Source organism: Erinaceus europaeus, chromosome 20 (assembly GCF_950295315.1).
Source record: "Erinaceus europaeus chromosome 20, mEriEur2.1, whole genome shotgun sequence".
NCBI lineage: Eukaryota > Metazoa > Chordata > Mammalia > Eulipotyphla > Erinaceidae > Erinaceus > Erinaceus europaeus.
Genome location: NC_080181.1, coordinates 1619132 through 1635205, shown reverse-complemented (window position 1 = coordinate 1635205; position 16074 = coordinate 1619132). Strand labels below are relative to the sequence as shown.

Sequence of the window (16074 nt, the reverse complement as noted above, 5' to 3'; positions counted from 1 at the left end):
AGGGAAACAAGCAACTGTGACTTGTGTCTCCCTTGTGTCAGAGGTTGTGGAAAATAGGTGTCACCGGAAGAAGAAATAAGTGTTCTTTGGGCCAGTTTGGTGCAAACCCTGTGGTTCTGCCTGCTTCTTTAGGGGAAACTTCCTGGGAGGCACACACAACTGCCCTTGGCGTCTTCTGCTGGCTGGTTTGAGAGGATGAGACAGGAGCCCAGCCACAGGAGAGAGCCATTCTGTGCTCTGTGCCAAGTTGGCCATGCCCACGCTCCCGGGGCCGGAGGCGGGAAGCAGCCAGGCAGCAGACGGCCCTCGGGGGGCAGAGGACAGTGTTGGGGCCTCGAGGGAGGGAGGCAGATGGACAGCTCTCCACCTTCTGTCCTTTAGGCTTGAAATGTGACATCGGGGGGGATGGGGGGCATGCTCGTAGACCCTAATGGCCCTGGCTTCCATGCAGCCTTGCCTTGCCAAGAGAATTGGCCCTGTGCTAGAAGAAAAACCTTCCTTGAGACATGCAGCCCCTCTCATGTCTCAGGGGAAGGGGCCCTGTCTGTGAGAGAGCATCTCCCCACCTTGTTCACTGACCAAAAGGCCATGTATCCTTCTAAGGGCACAGGTGCTCACTGAGGCCGTCTGGGCAACGACAAGGGCCTCACCCTGGCCTGTCCTCCAGGGGAACCTGATCTCCAAGCACAGGGTGGTGGGGTGGGGCTGGGTGTCTGTTTCTGGACTGCCCGTGCCTGGGGGGTGGTGGACACTCTGCTGAGCATGCCCAGCTTGATTCTGGCACTCTGCCGTCTAGGGTGGGAGTGGGAGCTAAGAAGCTGAGAGTGCCCTGGCCCTGGAGCCTGGCCGCTGCTCAGTAGCACCACAGCTTACTCCCAGGAAGGGGCAGCTTTCCAGATGCGGAGGCTCAGCCTTTTAAACGGCCAAATGCTCACACTTTCACTGCTTCCTAATGGTTGATAAAAGTTTGGTTTTTTTTTAGGGAGTCAGGCAGTAGCGTAGCAGATTAAGTGCACGTGGCACAAAGCGCAAGGACCGGTATAAGGATCCCAGTTCGAGCCCCTGGCTCCCCACCTGCAGGGGAGTCACTTCACAGGCGGTGAAGCAGGTCTGCAGGTGTCTGTCTTTCTCTCCCCCTCTCTGTCTTCCCCTCCTCTCTCCATTTCTCTCTGTACTATCAACGATGATATCAATAACAGCAACAATAATAACTACAACAATAAAAACAACAAGGGCAACAAAAAGGGAAAATGAATAAATATATTTTTTAAACTTTTTTTATATTTATTTATTTTCCCTTTTGTTGCCCTTGTTGTTTTTTTAATTTATATTTTTAAAACTTTTAAAAATATTTATTTATTTCCTTTTGTTGCCCATGTTGTTGTATTGTTGTAGTTATTATTGATGTCATCGTTGTTAGATAGATAAAACTTTTATTAAGGGGAGTCGGGCGGTAGTGCAGTGGGTTAAGCACAGGTGGCGCAAAGCGCAAGGACCCGCGTAAGGATCCTGGTTCAAGCCCTCGGATCCCCACCTGCAGGGGTGAAGCAGGTCTGCAGGTATTTATCTTTCTCTCCCCCTCTCTGTCTTCCCCCCCTCTCTCCATTTCTGTCCTATCCAACAATAATGACATCAATGACTACAACAATAAAACAAGGGCAACAAAAGGGAATATATAATAAATAAATATTTTTAAAAACCTTTATTAAGGTAACATTGGTTTGTACAAGTGTATGTGTAGCCAGAGTTCATGCATGAGTGATTCTACCACTCTCAGGCTGCTTTTTCATTCAGATAAAGAAAGACACCACGGCACTGGAGGAAGTTCCTCCCAGAGCCCCTCCCATGTGGTGCTGGGTCTGAGCCTGGGCCTCCAGAGTGGCGAGCTCTCTCTAACCTCAGGACTGTACATGTTTTAGGGACAACCTTACCCCCATCACACTGCTGTTACATCACATTCCCTAAGGAAGATTCTTTTCCTGTGAGTTTTATACAGTTTCCTGCCTGCCCTGAAGATAGTCCCTCCTCAGCTTATGATTGGGGCTGTAGTTAATTTTCCTTTAGAAATTCACCGCTTTCCCTTTTGATCCATACTGTCCAACGTGTGTGAATGGGCGGCTCTGCAGAAGCCAGCAGCACCCAGCCCCACCTCCGCCTCCTCGGTCGCCATACAACCACACCAGCGCAATGGTGTTCACACAGGGGGAAATGCAGGGGCTGCGACGAATTCCAAGGGCATGTGGGGTCCCTGGGGTGTGTGGGGTCTCAGGTGTGTGGGGTCCCAGGTGTGTGGGGTCCCAGGTGTGTGGGGTCTCCAGGCTTGTGGGGTCCCTGGGCGTGTGGAGTCTCAGGTGTGTGGGGTCCCAGGTGTGTGGGATCCCTGTGTGTGGGGTCCCTGTGTGTGGGGTCTCCGGGTGTGGGGGGTCCCCAGGTGTGTGGGTCCCTGGGTGGGTCTGGACCCAGCGGCACTCGACTCACCTGCTCTGCCGCCCGTCTCTGTCCTCCTTGCCTCACGCTGACAGCCCCCATGACGCCGGTGGCCCCCAGCACTGACAGCCCTCAGGGCTTCCCCGAGTGGCAGTGGGTCAGGCAGCCCAGCCTCACTCAGACTCAGTCTCTGTCAGCCCCTCCGGCCATCCACATCCGGGTCAGTCATCCGGGTCAGTCAGTGGGTGGTGGGGTCACTGCAAGGTCAACAGCCTGACGGGGCTGGAGCAGCAGAACAGGACCTCCCCCTCAGGGCATCTGACTGGGCTGTGAGCACAGGTGAGGATGTTGGAGGGTGAGGGTGCTCCTGTCTGTGAGGTGCTAAAGGTCGAGGGTGAGTGAGCGTAGGTGAGGGTGCCCGGCGTGTTGAGGCTGAGCATGAGGTGAGGGTGCTGGCTGTGTTGAGGCTGAGCGTGAGGTGAGGGTGCCGGGTGTGTGAGGCTGAGCGTGAGGTGAAGGTGCCGGGTGTGAGAGGCTGAGCGTGTATTGAGGGTGCCGGGTGTGTTGAGGCTGAGCGTAGGTGAGGGTGCCGGGTGTGTTGAGGCTGAGCGTGAGGTGAGGGTGCCGGGTGTGTTGAGGCTGAGCGTAGGTGAGGGTGCCGGGTGTGAGAGGCTGAGCGTAGGTGAGGGTGCCGGGTGTGAGAGGCTGAGCGTGAGGTGAGGGTGCCGGCTGTGTTGAGGCTGAGTGTGAGGTGAGGGTGCCGGGTGTGAGAGGCTGAGTGTGAGGTGAGGGTGCCGTTTGTGTGCAGCTGAGCGTGAGGTGAGGGTGCCGGGTGTGAGAGGCTGAGCGTGAGGTGAGGGTGCCGGGTGGAGAGGCTGAGTGTGAGGTGAGGGTGCCGGGTGTGAGAGGCTGAGTGTGAGGTGAGGGTGCCGTTTGTGTGCAGCTGAGCGTGAGGTGAGGGTGTCGGGTGTGAGAGGCTGAGCATGAGGTGAGGGTTCCGGGTGTGAGAGGCTGAGTGTGAGGTGAGGGTGCCGGGTCTGTGCGCATGCTCTCTCTGTGTCCACTCCCTGCGACCTGCTCGGGTCCAGCACCGGGAGCAGAGTGTCCGTGGAGTCCCCTGTGGGACGGGGTTGCCCTCTTGGCCAGCATCTCACACCCCCAGTCCCAGCGCTTGGCCCACAGAGGCACGAGGGCTCTCACTGTCTCGGGGCCACCCAGGCACCCGTCTCCAGAAGACCACGCAGAGTGCCGGGCCTGGCGGGGACCGTGCAGGCTGCGCTGGGGGTGCAGGCGCAGGAGCAGGCGGTGGTGCCCTCGCCGGCAGATCTAGTGACTTCAGTGCAGTACAGCTGCGCTCAGGGCCTGTGTGGTGCTGCTGCGTGGCCTCCCCACCAACCCTCTCTCTAGAGACGTGGGCATTCATTTTGCTCATTATTTTTTTAATATTTATTTTATTTATTTATTCCCTTTTGTTGCCCTTGTTTTATTGTTGTAGTTATTGTTGTTGTTGTTGTTGGATAGGACAGAGAGAAATGGAGAGAGGAGGGGAAGACAGAGAAGGGGAGAGAAAGACAGACACCTGCAGACCTGCTTCACCGCCTGTGAAGCGACTCACCTGCAGGTAGGGAGCCGGGGTTCGAACCGGGATCCTTATGCCGGTCCTTGTGCTTTGCGCCACCTGCGCTTAACCCGCTGCGTTACAGCCCGACTCCCTCATTACTTGTTTTTATAAAAGAGAGACTAGAGCCCTGGCTGCTCAGCTCTCGTTCGGAGGCGCTAGAGAATGAACTGAGGCCTCAAGAGACCCGGCATGCACATTGGTTTTGTTTTTGCCTCCAGGGCTATTGCAGGGGCTCAGTGCCTGCACTACAAATCCACTACTCTCAGAAGCCATTTTTCCCATTTTTGTTGTTGTTACTGTTATTGTTGTTATTGCTGTTGTTGTTGGATAGGACAGAAAGAAATCAAGAGAGGAGGGATAGACAGAGACGGGGAGAGAAAGACATCTGCAGACCTGCTTCACCACCTGTGAAGCGACCCCCACTGCAGGTGGGGAGCCCGGAGCTCGGACCAAGATCCTTAAGCTGGTCCCTGCACTACACGCCATGAGCACTTAACCCGCTGAGTTACCACCTGGCCCCCACAAATTGGTTCTTCAAGGCTGAGCTATTTTGCCCAATGTTTATATATTTCTCCAAAATATCTAAATATGTATGTTCTGAAAGAGCAAGGAGAGGGAAGGGGAGGGGAGAAGAGACACCACAGTATCATACCTCCACCACCCACGTCACGTCACTCCATGGTGCTCTGATGTGGTGCCTGGGCTTAAGCCCAGAGTCTCAAGCATGTTAAGGAGCCCATTCAAGAGCTAGGTGGTGACTCACCCACTAAAGCGCTCACATGCTCACGTGCGAGGAGCTGGGCTCAAGCCCCTGGTCCCCACCTTTAGGGGAGAAACTTCATCGGTATAAAGCAGGGCTGCAGATATCTGGGGGTTTTGTTGTTGCTGTTGTTGTTTTTTTTTTTTTATTTGTTTTTACCTCCAGGGTTATCATTGCTGGGGCTTAGTACCTGCACTACAAATCCACTGCTCCTGGCGGACATTTTTTCCCCATTGTTGTTGTTGTTGCTGCTGCTGCTGTTGTTATTTGATAGGACAGAGAGAAATGGAGAGAGGAGGGAAAGATAGAGAGGGGGAGAGAAACATAGACACCTGCAGACCTGCTTCACCGCTTGTGAAGTGACTCCCCTCCAACTGTGGAGCCGGGGACTCGAACTGAAATCCTTGCGTGGGTCCTTGCACTTTACACTATGTGAGCTTAACCCGCTGCGCTACCACTCGCCCCCTCCCCCAAGATGTCTGTCTTCAGCGGGTTAAACTCAAAAGCACAAGGACCGGCATAAGGATCCCAGTTCGAGCCCCCAGCTCCCTACCTGGAGGAGGGTTGCTTCACAGGCAGTGAAGCAGGTCTGCAGGTGTCTGTCTTTCTCTCCCTGTCTCTGTCTTCCCCTCCTCTCTCCATTTCCTTCTGTCCTATCCAACAATGACAACATCAATAACAACAATGATAATAACTACAACAACAATAAAGATACAAAGGCAACAAAAGAGAAAATAAATAAATGTAAAAAAAAAAAAGATGTCTGTCTTTTCTAACTCTCCTTCTGTCTTTCACCCCAAAGCCCCTGTGTCCTTTTCAACTCAGGCTGGGCCAGGTCTCTGCACTCACTCACTCCTCAAGCCCCCTGAGAGTCTGGCGTCAAGCTGGCTCCAGGGCCAGAGTCACCCCGACCCTACTTGTCCCCCGTCTCCCCACCCTGAGAAGTGTTCTACCTTGCCCAGCTCTGCCCCTTCTTGGCCTGAGCAGCTTCTCAAAGACAGGACATTTTCACCAGTTTAACTTTTTCTCAGGATGATTAACGTGGAAAATTCAGTTCCCCTCACAGGAAACCTCACCCAACCACAGGGTGTGGTATGGCCTTCTGGCCCCAACAAAACAATCAGAGAATAATTCACCACTAGTTCAGGGCTTCCCAAATCTGGGCGACTCAGTCTCTTCCATAATTGATCTTGGTGGGTACAGCAGCTCCTGTTCCTAGTACAACCCGAGGAAGCAGGAGGAATTATTTGCATTTCATTCAGAAGGAAGACAAAAGCAGAGGAGTTGGTTACCTGCCTAATGTTTCACAGCTAGAGGCAGAACTCTGCCACTGTTTGGGGACTGTGTAAAGTCACCCTCCTCCTCAAGAGACAGACACGTGGGTCAAGTAAAATAAACTGTGTCGGAAGTAGCACAGGACCTGGCAGCAAGTGTTTGAGGCAGATCTGTTGGCTAGTGGAAACGGCAGCGGTATACATATCTGTGTTTTATGGGGTTTGGATTTAGGCTGCCAGCCAGTGATCAGTGTGTTCTGAGGAGACCAGTGTGCTCTGAGGTGATCAGTGTGCTCTGAGGTGACCAGTGTGCTCTGAGGTGATCAGTGTGCACTGAGGTGATCAGTGTGCTCTGAGGTGATCAGTGTGCTCTGAGGTGATCAGTGTGCACTGAGGTGATCAGTGTGCTCTGAGGTGATCAGTGTGCACTGAGGTGATCAGTGTGCTCTGAGGTGATCAGTGTGCACTGAGGTGATCAGTGTGCTCTGAGGTGACCAGTGTGCTCTGAGGTGATCAGTGTGCTCTGAGGTGATCAGTGTGCACTGAGGTGATCAATGTGCTCTGAGGTGACCAGTGTGCTCTGAGGTGATCAGTGTGCACTGAGGTGATCAGTGTGCTCTGAGGTGATCAGTGTGCACTGAGGTGATCAGTGTGCTCTGAGGTGACCAGTGTGCTCTGAGGTGATCAGTGTGCTCTGAGGTGATCAGTGTGCTCTGTGTTCAGAAGCTCCGCCTGGCTCCCCTTGGTGTCCTTCTCTGCCCCCAGACAGGGAAGTCCTCTGGCCTCCTGGTGCTGCCCATGCTCATTCCCAGCGTCTCTGAGCCCTGCAATGGCATGGTTTGGGACAGGCATCTGGCTGGCTGTCTGACTGGGGACACATGTGAACTCCACCTCCGCACCTCCCACACATGAGTGTTTGCCAAGCGATACTACACCTGGCCCCGGGCGACGATGTTTCATTCTAGAGTGTCCTAATTGAGGGAGAGAATGGAGCAGGAGTTGTCTGGGAGGTGGTGCAGTGGATGAAGCATTGGACTCTCAAGCATAAGGCCCCAAGTTCAATCCCTGGAAGCACGTATACCACAGTGATGTCTGGTTCTTTCTCTCCTCCTGTTGTTCTCATTAGTAAATAAAAGGGAAGGGGAGAATGGAGCAGGATGGAAAAAGATGAATTCTGAGGGATCAAAGGTGATCTACCTTGATTATGAAGATAGCAATAGTGAGATGAGAGAGACTGCGGAAGGGCGCTCCTCACCAGAGCGATGTCTTGACTGGCACATAGCCTTGTGAAGTGGTCCTGCATGTTAGAAGCAGGCCCGGGACCCGGGACCTGGAACCTAGACCAGCCCGGCAACTGGCAAGGGCCCCTGGAGTCGCAGGGTGCTGGTCCTCAGTGTGATCTGCTCCAGAACACGAGGAGCGGGCCGGTCCTCTCAGGAGATATCCCGGAATGCACGCTGCTGGGTTTTCCCCTTCACATCATTTTGCCCAGGTGCATCACGTTGGTTTGAGATTTGACATTCCTCTCCCTCTCCCTCTCCCTCTCTCTCTCTCTCTCTCTCTCTCTCTCTCTCTCTCTCTCCAGATGCTCAGATCCAGTGTAGTGAATTCTGGACAAGACATCATAGTTCCTCAGCAACCCCCACCTCAGCTCCCTGCTTGCTGGGCAAAGGGTCGTGTTGGCCTTTGGTTGCACAGTGATCATAACAGCATCTTTGTACTGGCTGAGATCTGACTTCTTGTCACTGTGCCCAGATGTCCGTTTTTCCCTCTAGAGCTTCTAAGCTTTGTTTTTCCTCCTGTAACCTCACAAAAGGATACATATTAGACTCACACATGCAAATCCAAAGACAGACATAACACAAACAGAAGCTCATGGGCCTGCCTCTACACTTACACATGAGAAGCGCCTGGCAGTCCATAATCGATTTATTTACAAAGCTTGCTAACCTGTCCAGTGCATCTCCAGGCCCCCCGTGGTCCCCACTGCCATTTGAGAAGCCAGTGCTACAGAGCACAGCATGGGAAGCACGGACTCCCTCCTTTCCTGCCAAAAGTGTTCCAGAGATTTGCAGCTGGTCCAGAAGGCATGGGCTCCTTCACCCCCACTCTGCCCCCACCTCCGTGCTCTCCCCCAATGCAGGGCCCTGCAGCCTGGGCCTGAGGGCCAGCTCTGACCTACAGTAGCCGGGGCCCAGGTGCCCTCAGCCCAGTGCATGCCCCTCCGCTAGTCAGCGCCCCTCGCCATGCCCCCTTCTGTCACGTCAGCTGTGAGGAGGGGCTCCATTCCCCAACTGCCTGGAAAAGGCAGCCAGACACCTCCGGGAAGTCGGGGAGGGACACTGCCAGGTGACAGTGTGGTGACCAGGCTTCACAAACAGGTCAGAGAGGGTGTCAGTGAGGCTCAGTCCCCACGGTCCCTCCCTCACTCTGCAAGAGGTTCAGCCAGGCTTTAGACAGCTGGGAAACTGAGGCAGAATCACACAGCTAACAGGTGTGAGTGGGGGGGTATCCTCAGGGGGGTGGCCACACAGCCTGTGGTTAGAAGACACCCCACCCTGCAGGTGGAACAGAATGGGTGTCCCTGACCCTCAGGAGAAAGGAGTCACCTAGGACAAGTTCAGGTCCCTGACACACACCCAGGATAGGTGGGGCAGCGCTGGTAGCGTTTCTTCCAGGTCGGCTGGGGCAGCGGCCGGGGAGCCAGCACTGTACAGTGGGTGACCGTCGCTCTTCTGAAGAGCTGTCCCTGTGGCACTCTGTCGCGCTCCCTGGCTGTGTGCCAGGAGCCCGGGCCCCTCACCCCTAGTGTGCCGGTCTGCATCCGTGTGTGAAACACCTGTCTGGCAGGTGCAGGTGCTGATGTCAGCAGAGGGCTGGGAAATCACCAGGAGGGGTGGGGGTCACAGCTCACGGCAGCTGGGTCAGGGTAGGACACAGACCTCTGCGTTCTCCAGTGAGTCTTCCTCAGCCTGAGCTTCTCCTGGGGCTGCCGCGGGCAGCAGTGGAGAGCCTGGGTCCCTGCGGACCGCTGACCCAGGGACAGTCATTGAGGGCAGGGCGCTCAGTCTGCTGTTCAGAGCGGGGGGGGGGGGGGGGGGGGGAGGCAGTGAGGGCGCACACAGCCCTAGTCTCACGGTGACCTGATGCTGATCCTTAGAAATGTGGTCTGATTCCATGCTCTGTTCTCCCTGGAAGTTAGAGGGTGAAACAGGGTCGCTGTTTTCGGTGTTCCCAACGAGAGGAAGAGGTGTGTCCTGCCACAGGGTGACACAGTGAGGCTGCCACCCACGGCACAGACTGGGCTCACCCAGCACCCCAGCGGCGGTGTGCATTCACCAGGCCACACTGTCCCGCAGGCAAGGCCTCTGGCCTCTGGGGACCCCCATTAGTTGCCAGCTGTGGGTTGGGGGTGGGAGTGGGGGCAAAGGACCCAGAGACCACGGTGGCCCCCTCAACACAGAGTGACCTGCTCCGAGAATCCAGAGTGCTGAGATGGAGAGCCCTGAAATGAACATTGTGGGTTGAGCTGCCACCCACAGGGAGTGGGGTGCTGACGGCTCCCTGTTGTCACAGGCCGGGCAGCCCCTCCTGCTCTGGGCCCTATGGGGTCTCCCCTGGCAGCACAGAGCCTGCTCCATGTGCCTTAGCCGAGACCAGGTGTGTTGGTGCACGCCAGACTGTGTGGCTGTGGGTGTGGGTGTGGGTGTGGGCAAGGCTCCCCTGAAGTGCCCTGCACTCCCTGCCACTCCCTAGGCTCCCAGGTGCTGGGTGAGGCCTCAGGGCCTTCCCCACTCCACGAAGAGGTCACAGTGCTGACTGTGTAGCAGAGCTGCCCACCTCCCTTCCAGCCCCTTAGAGTGCCAGGAGATCCAGCCTCAGAGTTTGGGCTGAGAGCCCATGTTCTCATGGGCTGCCTTAGAGGCTCACTTTGAGGGCACTGGACAGTACAGGCCTAGGAATCTTCCCACTCTAGAAGCTGCCGGCTGTGGGCAGTCCTCAGCAGTCACTTGAGCTGTGGACAGTGGTCTGGGGGCCAGCGATGTCCCACCGTGGCCGTCCTGTCCACTCGCATTGGCTGTGGCAGGGGCTGGGGCTCATGTGCCAGGGGACGTGCCCAGGGCCTGAGTGGACGTGTCCCTGGCCAGCTGTGCCCTCGGGGTGAAGGATGGTGTGGGCGCCCCCTCCCTGCCCCGGTGCAGCCTGCCTGCCGGGTGAGCTGGGGAGAGTGAGCCCCCAGGGCTTCCTGGGGACAGGGCCACCAGGGGACAGCCTGGAATGGAGGTTGGCCTGTGCCCTGCGGGGCCATGACCACAGTGGGGCCAGGAGTCCCGGGGAGCAGGGATAGGACAAACCAGTCGCTGCGCTGGGCAAGCAGCCCCGGGGAGGCCTGCGGTGTAGACACTCTACTGGGCAGGCGGACCTGGAGAGGGCTGCGGTATAGACACTCTTTGGCAGGAAAATCCTGGTGAGACCCATGGTGGAGACTCTCACCTGGGCGGTGGTCCTGGGTGTCTGGCAGTGTAGACGGTCTCCCAGGCAGGCAGCCTCCAGATGGCCTTGGTGTAGACGCTCTGCTGGGCAGGCTGGCCAGGGCAGCCCTTGGCGTGGATGCTGCGGGCCAGGCGGCCCCCGGGCGGCCCGCGGTGTAGAAGCTGAGGGCCGGCGGGCCCGGGGCAGGGCGGGGCGGGCTCTGGGGCGGGCTCTGGGCCGCGGCGCGGGCGGGTGTCGGGTTACGGGACCACCCCCGGCGGGCGCGCGCGCGCGGGCTCGGGGGCGCGCGGTGTAGGGTTACCCGCGCTGGACCACCTCGGCGGGCGGCCGGCCGGGCGGGCGCGGAGGCCGAGACCACCTCGGCGGGGCGCCGAACAGCCGGGACCGCGGGCGCCGCGAGCCATGGTGGCCTCATGTGGCGGACACAGCCGCGCCGGGGCCCCAGCGAGCCCGCGGGCAGAGGTGCGGGCCGGGGTGCGGGCGGGGGACGCCGGCCGGGGATCGGGGCAGGGGAGAGGGCGGGGGGCCAGAGGGAGGGCGGGCAGGGCGGGGAGCTGGCCGGCCCGGGCCGGGAGCTCGGCCGTCGGCGGTGCTTGGGGCTCCCTGTACCCCGGGGCTCGGACCCGCTGCCCCTTTGTTCCCCGACAAGTTTCTTTGTGGCCGCGGGAGTCGGGGGCCTGCTGGTGCGGCCGGGACGCGCGCGGGGAATGTAAACTTTCCAGCAGGGCTGCTGCCCCTGGAATGTGCGGGGGGCGGGAGCTGGCAGCGGGCGGGGGGCCGGGGCAGGGCTGGCCAGGCAGGCACCACCCCGACCACCGGCTCAGGGCGCGCACCCGGGACCCCATCCAGAGCGCGCACCCGGGACCCTATCCAGAGCGCGCACCGGGACCCCATCCAGAGCGCGCACCCGTGACCCTATCCAGAGCGCGCACCCAAGACACTATCCAGAGCGCACGCCTGGGACCCTATCCAGAGCGCGCGCCTGGGACCCTATCCAGAGCGCAGAGCGAGTACCTGGGACCCCATCCAGAGCGCGCACCCGGGGCCCCATCCGGAGCGCGCACCCCTCCACCCTTGTCATCCCACTCAAGGCATCCACCCAGGACCCAGAGCGCACCCCGGACTCTGTGTGCATGGGGACCACTCAGAGCGGGTCCTTATTGCTGCTGCTGTCCCCCCATGCTCCCTAGGGTCACAGCCTCCCCCCCCCCCCAGCTTCTGTGCTGCCATTGGCCTTGGCACTGCAAGATGTGTGTGCACCCACTGGTGTTGACACCGAACAGAGGTGCAGAGGGCTGGGGGCTGCACCCACCACTCTCCTGGAGGTCAGACCCCACTGTTGCCATAGGGTTCTGCAGACCCCAGCAGTGCACGCCATGTGCATGGCCTGGCACCCAGGGTGGGGCAGTGGGCAGAGGGGTGCAGGGTGGAATCTGAGTTCACCAAAAGAAAGAGGTGCAGGGAGTGGGAGACCTTAGAGACCCCAAATCTCTCTGGGCGTGGGTAGCTTCTGGCCCTGAGGCCCTGGGAGTGGGGAGCCGACCAGGCCCCTCCCAGGTTCTGTGCCACTGGTGCCGAAGGGCCCAGAACCAAAGTGTTAAAACGACATCTTCCCATGAATCTAGTGTCCAGCTTGGGAGGACGTTCCTAGTTGGTTCCTAGTTGTTGTTTTTTTTAAGTTTTTTGTTGATTTGTTTATTTTAAAATCCCCCCCATCTCTGCTCAGCTCTGGTTTATGGTGGTGCTGGGAATTGAACCTGGGACCTCTGTTGCCTCAAGCATGACAGTCTTTTTGCAGAGCCATTATGCTGTCTTCCCAGCCCTCACTGAGGTGCATGAGTGCAGAAGTGTGGTTTGGGGGAGGTCCAGGGTCCAGGCAAAGCTCAGCTGACTGTGTCCACTCTTGAGTGGAAGGGGACCAGGGGCTGGGGGGAGAACAGGGCCCAGCCAGGGGGGACACGGCTGTCTGACTATGGGGTTTGGGAGGCCCTGTGCACCTGTGCACCTCAGAAACCTTCACTGAGACCCTTTGCGGTGAAAGGGTCTTGCAGATGTCAAGTGCTGTCTAGTGTAAGGCTTTTGAAAAAGCCGTGAGACAAGGAGACTAATGGTGGGAGTGCTGAAAATCCCAAAGACCCCCCAGACCCAGAGATGAAGAGAGAGGGTGGCTGTGTGACACTCTGCCTGGCAGCAGACTGTCTAGTCACCCTCACCCCACCCATAAAACAGCGGCTCCCACCTTGGTGGGCATCTGGAGGAAGAGCCATGAGTCCTGCTTCCCTCCATCTTGCCGCGGTGGCTCATGGGTGACTCACTGAGGAAGTCTTCCTCAGGGCTGCCCGGGAGGTCACGGGGAGGACACCTTCGGTCATAACGTTTGCCAGGCTTCCATGGGATTGTCGGAGTCCATGCCTACTGGCCCCCATTGCTGCTTTGGTGGTGGAAGAAAGACAGCGCTGAAGTGTGGCCCCTGTGGGGAGGTCCGTGCTCCCCCATCGCCAGGAAGCCTTGCTGCTGTGCAGAGGACTCCGGTCCCGGAAGGTGTGCCTACGCTGGCACTGGGCGGGGAGGCTAGAGGGGCCCACAGCAGCCCTGTTATTCTCCTGCCCTGAGGGGGCACCAGGTGGGGCCAAGGCACAGTAGGGAGCGCTAAGGTATTAGGAAATGAGGCTTTGAAGACTCCAGAGTGGGGTCTGGCTCCATCCCCACCCCGTTTGACCTTCAGGTAGAGACACAGAGAAAGACACCACAATGCCAAGGCGAGCTCTAATGCCAGGACTTGAATCCTGGCCCAGCACATGGCCAGGCAGACACCCTCTCCAGAAGACTATCTGTACCTCGCCTGGGTTTAACTTTATGAAAAACCGAGTGACTTGGTTCTGCTGTCTGTCCTTACACCAGTGTTTAGGTCCCTACACCGAGTGCAGCTCGGTGCCTCTTGTCTGTTTTGTTCTTATGGATAAGATATCGATAGTTTATGTTAAAAAAAAAAAAAAGCTGGTTTTCTGGGAGCCGGGTGGTAGCACAGCGGGTTAAGCGCACGTGGCGCGAAGCACAAGGACCGGCATAAGGATACTGGTTCAAGCCCCCGGCTCCCCACCTGCAGGGGAGTCGCTTCACAAGCAGTGAAACAGGTCTGCAGGTGCCTGTCTTTCTCTCCCCCTCTGTCTTCCCCTCCTCTCTCCATTTCTCTCTGTCCTATCCAACAATGACAGCAGTAATAATAACAATGACGATAAACAACAGGACAACAAAGGGGAAAAAAACATGTAAATAAACATAAATACAATGATAGAAATTTTTTATATTTATTTTATTTTTTCCCTTTTGTTGCCCTTGTTGTTTTATTGTTGTAGTTATTACTGTTGTTGTCGTTGTTGGATAGGACAGAGAGAAATGGAGAGAGGAGGGGAAGACAGAGAGGAGGAGAGAAAGATAGATACCTGCAGACCAGCTTCACCGCCTGTGAAGCGACTCCCCTGCAGGTGGGGAGCTGGGGTTCGAACCGGGATCCTTCTGCTGGTCCTTGTGCTTTGCGCCACCTGCGCTTAACCCGCTGCGCCACAGCCCGACTCCCAATGATAGAAATTTTTTTTTAAGTTTTTTAAAGGCGAAATAAAGGCTGGTTTTCAAATGATTGTATTGTCCTCAGAAGTTGTAAGAGCAGTGGAGAGGTCTTAGGTGACTTCTATACCAGCACAGGGCGAGACAGGAGCGGGGCCATCACAGATGGCACCAGTCTTACTCACTGCATATGTGCTTTATGTAAATGTCACATTGCCATGCCTACAGCTGCCCTCCGAGTCAGGACACAGAGCCGTGCTGTTGGGAGAGAGCGTGGTGGTTACAAAAAAGACTCCCATGCCTGACGTCCCCAAATCCCAAGTTCAGTCCCCAGCAGCATCATGAGCCAGAGCTGAACAGTGCTCTGTTAAAATAGCAACAATAATCCAAAGACATAAAGGTAATAAAGAAAGAGCTGTGTTGTCACCTGGGGGCTTCTTTCTCATGCCTCCCCTAGTGTCCTCCTCACCTTTCTCTCCCCTAGCCCGTCCCACTAATACGCTCTCCGTTTCTGTAGCTGTGTGTCCTTTGGAGACCAGCTGTCCGCTCAGCCTTGTGCGTTTGCCATGCACCTGGACTCTTGGAGGTGGCCCTGCGTGTCCTTGCATCCAAGTGGCACCCGTGGCGGGGGCGTTCACCTGCTGCAGCCACGGGGCTGTCCACACCGGGCCTCTCGCTCGCAGTGGCCGTGGCGTGAGCTCTCCCCTGCAGGTCGTCATGCGGACGTGCGTTTTCCTTTCTCTGGGATGATGCCAGGAGTGACAGCTGGGCTTGGTTTTGAGAGAGATGGCCGAGCTGTTGCGAGTGGCTGAACTCTCTCGGGTCCGTCAGCCGGGTCTGGGAAGCTGGCTTCTCCACACCTTCACTCTGCCTTCTCTCCGCTGCCCAAGCAGATGTTCTAGTCTCGTTTTCGTTTGCATTTCTAAATGGCTGGTGGTGTTGGACACTTTTCCTAGGGCTCCTTTGCCATCTGTATGTCCTTCGGTGAAGTGTCTGTCTTCTGCCCATGTTCTAGCTGGACTATTTCACTTGTTTTCTGCGTAAGCTTTGAGAGTTTTTCTGTTGTTGTTGTTGTTATTGTTATTTTTGCCTCCAGAGTTATCGCTGGGGCTTGGTGCCTGCACTATGAATCCACTGCTCCTGGAGGCCATTTTATTGGATAGGACAGAAAGCAATTGAGAGAGATAGAGAGGGAGAGAGAAAGAGAGACACCTACACACCTGCTTCACCACTTGGGAAGTTCCTTCCCTGCAGGTGGAAATCCAGGGCTCAAACCCAGGTCCATACACTTAGTACTGTGTGTGCTTAACTTGGTGCACCACTGCCCAGCTCCCAGCTTTGAGAGTTCTGTATAGATCTGGGGCATGAATTCTCTGTCATCTGCATGGTTTACAAGTTTGTCTCAGTCTATGACCTGTCCTTTTTCACTTTAACTGGATCTTTTGCAGGATAGACACTTTAAATCTTGATGAAATCCCATAGATTGGCTTTTCCCTTTTCCTTTTTTTTTTTTTTTTTTTGCCTCCAGGGTTATTGCTGGGGCTTGCTGCCTGCACTATGAATCCACTGCTCCTGGAGGCCATTTTTTCCCCATTTTGTTGACCTTGTTGTTTTTATCGTTGTTGTGGTTATTATTATTCTTATCATTGATGTCGTTGTTGGATAGGACAGAGAGAAATGGAGAGAGGAGAGGAAGACAGAGAGGGGGAGAGAAAGACAGACACCTGCAGACCTGCTTCACCACCTGTGAAGTGACTCCCCTGCAGGTGGGGAGCTGGGGGCTCGAACCAGGATCCTTAAGCCAGTTCTTGCGCTTCGTACCACGTGCGCTTAACCCGCTGTGCTACCGCCCGACTCCCTTTTCTTTCCCTTTTACGGACTGATTTTGACGTGCCATCCAAGAACATTCTGTCCAGGCCTGGACCCCAAGGTTC

General features: G+C 56.5%; 1 protein-coding gene across 3 annotated transcripts in view; it reads left to right on the top strand.

Annotated features, from left to right (window-relative positions):
• Positions 1 to 16074, top strand: part of AMOTL1 (angiomotin like 1) — a 59035-nt gene that overhangs the window by 10986 nt on the left and 31975 nt on the right. The window contains exon 1 of one of the 3 annotated variants that reach the window (XM_060179658.1): positions 10910 to 11038. The exons of the other annotated variants lie outside the window; for them this stretch is intronic. Coding sequence (XP_060035641.1) covers positions 10990 to 11038 — 49 coding nt within the window. The 5' untranslated portion in view covers positions 10910 to 10989. Of the gene's footprint in view, positions 1 to 10909; positions 11039 to 16074 lie in introns of those variants that run through there. 3 annotated transcript variants of the gene reach the window in all.